The following is a 4,844-nucleotide window of genomic DNA, read 5'->3' as shown; positions in this document are numbered from 1 at the left end:
GGGAGGCGGACGGAGGGAGGAGCATTGAGGAGGGGGCGGACCCCCAAGTCTGGAATTTGTGTCATATTCTGTGAGAGGCACCAATCCGCCGGAAAGCCATGAGAAGAAGAAGAAATCCTTCCCTGCTGAGGTTATAAATTGGACGACGCTTGCTCACAGGCCAGCGAATCAGTCTATGACATCATTTAAGACGGGCTTGTCCGTCTAAAATCGTGTTTAAATCGTGTTTATGATGTCAAAATGTCTCAGTCTATGAAATCACAGGCGATGTCACAATGTATTATGACATAATCAGTGGTGACTGTCATCAGCGATGTCACTCGAGCCATCACAATGTCATTACCAAAGCTGTCATATAGTATCAGTATAGTATCGTAATAAGAGTGTGTGTGTGCGTACTTTATACTATCAATGGCGTGCGCGCATGCGAATTATATGAATGCACTTCGTGCATTCATTCGCTTCTGCACAAGCATGAACACACTTGCATTCAACTCTCTCTCTCTCTCTCACACACACACACACACACACACACACACCGCACACACGCATGCGAATGCACCATTGGCACGCACACACTCCCACATGCACACGCGCGCACACACACACACACACACACACACACACACACACACACACACACACACACACACACACACACATACACACACACACACACACACACACACACACACACACACACACACACTGAGGCCATTAAAGTGCTGTGTGATTAGCACTTGTTTGTATTGCCCGTCGTGATTATGGAGGGTTGTTTTGTATTCAGCATTTTCTCTGAGCTTGATTACAATTTGATTCAGGACCAGCCCGCATCATGTGTAATCATAATAATCACAATCAACTCACACCCATCCGCTCCATTAGCCATGGCTGTGTGTTTCTGCGCTCCAGCAAATAGCCATGAATATGTGCGTGCCTGTGTGTGTTTCTGAGTAATGATCTGACTCCTTCACTGCACCACAAACACAAACTGATGTCCTTCTAGTACGAAACGGCAAGAATTACATAGGCTAACTAGATGTAAAATATGCTATCACACAATTCTAAATGGCCTATTACTCCATGAATCAAATCTTCTCGCCAACTATGCACAATCAGTTAGGCTATTAAAACACTTTTAGAATGAAAATTACCCACACAACAACTCAAACACACTTAAATAGGCTATTGTTATGACCATGGAGGAAGCATAATGAGAGCATGCTGGTAGGCTACTTGGCTTGTCTATTGGCATATAGTCCCTTTTTCTGAAAGGTTAGCCTGTTCAACTTTGGAATGATAAACTCGAGTTCGAAACAGACAGGACACTGAAAAACAGGGAGAACCCTGAGCTGGGAAGGCCTTGGGACTATCCCTCTTGCTGACTGGTTAGCCTGTTCCACTTTGGAATGCTAGACCCAGGTTTGATTCCATCCTGTGCTGGTACAATATTATGCACCTTCACACATTACACGTATTTAAGCTAAAGGCCTCACGTTTCAATTGCATGATATCTTTAAAGCAATAGCCGTCATTTTTGTCTGGTAGATGTAGTCTGGCTATGTGCAAACCACTTCTAGCCAAAACTATCTTGAAATTGGTAGTGTCGTTTTTGCCAACCTAGCTTACAAGATGTATTATATTTAGGCTGACCAGATGCGATGCCCCACTTTGTGTGGGACTGCACAGCATTTTCATGCCTTTTTCCAATCCATGCCCCACATATTGAGATGTGCCACATTATGACTGACTGAGAGAGAGAGAGAGAGAGAGAGAGAGAGAGAAAGAGAGAGAGAGAGAGAGAGAGAGAGAGAGAGAGAGAGCATATATATATATATATATATAGAGAGAGAGAGAGAGAGAGAGAGAGAGAGAGAGATATATACTGTATATATATATATATATATATATAGAGAGAGAGAGAGAGAGAGAGAGAGAGAGAGAGAGAGAGAGAGAGAGAGATAGAGATAGAGATAGATATATATATATCTATATATATATATGATATATAGATATATATATATATATAGAGAGAGAGAGAGAGAGAGAGAGAGAGAGAGAGAGAGAGAGAGAGAGAGAGAGAGAGAGAAATTGTTATTTTTTAAGATTTTTTTTTCTATTGTTCCTGCTTTCTGATGTCTTCTATGACATCTTTGCGTTGTGGACTGTTGGTCAGGATAAAAGAAGACGTTTGAGCATAACATCTTGGGCTTTGGGTAAAAATTATGACACACACACACACACACACACACACGCACGTACGCACACGCGCGCGCACGCATGCACACACACAGTGGCGATTCTAGAGTCTGTAGGGGCCCTAGGCAAAAATTCCCTGGGGGCCCCTCCATCCTCATCACCATAATTGTTAATAACCTGACACCAACGAAAAATACATCAATATTATCATTGGAATTCCTCAAGTTCCTAGGACATATTTTATTAGCCTATTCATAACTTTCATACATGGTGCAAAGTTAACTTTTTTGTCCACCGGCCAAATGTCTAGTGAATGTTCAAATGCTAATCAGTGGATTATCATTGTTTGTTTTTGGCTGGTGGTGAGTGAAACAAATCTACCTACCAGCCACTTGCAGAGTTATATTTTATTACCAGCATTTGGCCTGTGAGTGGTGACTGGTGCTAATTGTGTGTTATTGTAATTAATAGCTTAACTATTAGCTTAGCCAGGTTAGCCAGGTTAATTTATTCAAGTAGCCTATATCTCCCCATAGGTTACTATACTAAAATAACAGCATTCAGTTATCTGCCTAATAAGTATCTGCTCCACTAGTTTTTTCCCCACATCCTCTTTTTTCTCTTTCGTTTTGACTTCCAGATAAATTCATTTACTTCATTCACTTTCAATTCAAGAGAATACGTGAACCATACAAGTTTGACGGGAATGAGTCTTGAGACTTGACTTGAATTGAAAGTGAAAGTGATTTCAGACGTCATTCAAAATTGTCCAGGCCAGGGGATGACATGGAGCTAGAGGTCTTCGGGTATGCCCGACCCCCCGAATACCCGAGGTTTCGACCCGGACCCGGCCGGGTCTGGGTCCATTCAAAAGAAGTGACTCCGGGTCTGGGTCGGTTCCGGTAGCGATTGTCACGGGTCTCGGGGCTCTGACAGTGAAATGCCGGGTCCAATAAGACCCGAGTGGACCCGGCGATCAGCGCTGATCACGTGAGAAACGCATCAAAACAGCACACGTGAGGCTTGTTGTCACAAACTGCAAGTAAATCCATAGAGAAAATAACTAGCAAAGAGCATTCATCTGCAATGAAAATTACTTCCTCGTTTACATGAGGCGCATGTGACCACATGCGTACACATGCGCACACATGCGCCTCAGGCAAACGAGGAAGTGATTTTCGTTGCAGAGAGGTAACCCTCTTGCTGGTTCCTCTCGCTATGGATTTAATTGAAGATGACTGTTTCCTGTACTTTTGGATTATTATTCGATGATCGCATGGTGAGTACACAAGTCACAACATGTATGTGATTGTTTCTAGCGCTGTTGTGTGTGTGTTTTTGGGCGAAGGAACGGCGGTAGCATAGAGAGTGAGACTGCCACTGTACTATCTAACTAGCGTTAGGCAGCATCAACCAGGGGAGAATGCTATAACGTTAGTTAATAAAGATGCACAAAGTTTCATTTGATATACAACTTGTAGCAGTTAACAAGCAACTTTGACGTCGACACCATTAGTCTCTGCCTCGGTATTTCTCGGATCTGAACAATTTCTAATAATAGACGGGTCCACTCCGCGTCCGGGTCCGACATTTATCGGTTCTGAACGGGGCCGGGTCTCAGATTTCTAATAGTAGACGGGTCCATTACGGGTTCGGGTTACAAATTCCCCGGGTCCATTAGGGTCCGGGTCCGTGATTTTGGACCCGTGAAGACCTCTACATGGAGCCCCTTTAGGGAGGTTTCAATGCCATTGCAAATTTTCCATTGGTTCTTTAATGGATAGGGTTTTGTGGTCACTGCTGTGGAGTAAAGTTTGTCAGGCCTCAGGGGGCCCTAACGGACTGGGGCCCCAAGCAGTTGCCTGCCTTGCCTGTTCACAAGCTGCCCCTCTGCACACACACACACACACACACACGCACACGCACACGCACACGCACACAAACGCGCAGTCCTATCTGTCAAACTCCTTGCAATACTGTAAAGTAAATTGCTTTAGTCCCCTCATCCCCACCCTAAAGCATGCGACTGTTCAAGCTAGCCTAAATGTATTGTTTAATAAAAAAAAAGAACTTGCTTAAAGTAAAAACACGAATAGCCTAGCTACTCATAATCTAGATATATAGCCTAATAATGAAAATATGGGATTATTGTGTGTCCTACATTTCTCTGACCTGTAGTTTTGCTATGATCGATAGCCTCATAATATGCCTCTTATGCCATTTTCGTAAACGCAAGAAGCTGTAAAATAAAATATCTCCAGCGTGCAGGTGAGGTGACTGACTTCAGTCCAGCCAGCGAAATAAAGCCGACATCCATTTCAACATAGCAACAAGTGCTTCCGCTGCGCTATTATCAACCAACAAGCAACAACTTCAATCATTTGCATTAGCCTACATAAGATAACGGATCGTAATACGTACCAAAATACATGGCGCACTTCAACGGTTGTGTTTAGGTAAAAGTCTCTCTCAGTCTCACAGAAGAGGCGCGCACGCAGCTCTCATCCACTGCCTTCTCTCTCTCACACAATTCTCTCTCTCTCTCTCTCTCTCTCTCTCTCTCTCTCTCTCTCTCTCTCTCTCTCTCTCTCTCTCTCTCTCTCTCTCTCTCTCTTCTCTCTCTCTCTCTCTCTTCTCTCTCTCTC

At 43.6% G+C, this 4,844-nt stretch overlaps 1 protein-coding gene across 1 annotated transcript in view; it reads right to left on the bottom strand.

Moving 5' to 3' along the window:
* Window positions 1-4,630, bottom strand: part of LOC310784998 (zinc finger protein 385D-like) — a gene marked incomplete at both ends in the record, with an annotated part of 21,792 nt that extends 17,162 nt beyond the window's left edge. The window contains one exon of the mRNA XM_083646004.1: window positions 4,621-4,630. Coding sequence (XP_083502130.1) covers window positions 4,621-4,630 — 10 coding nt within the window. The remainder of the gene's footprint in view (window positions 1-4,620) is intronic.
* Between the last annotated feature and the right edge of the window lie 214 nt (window positions 4,631-4,844).

This window comes from Poromitra crassiceps, assembly GCF_964638095.1.
Source record: "Poromitra crassiceps genome assembly, chromosome: 11".
In the NCBI taxonomy this organism is placed as follows: Eukaryota; Metazoa; Chordata; class Actinopteri; order Beryciformes; family Melamphaidae; genus Poromitra; species Poromitra crassiceps.
This window is presented reverse-complemented; position numbering and strand designations above follow the sequence as displayed.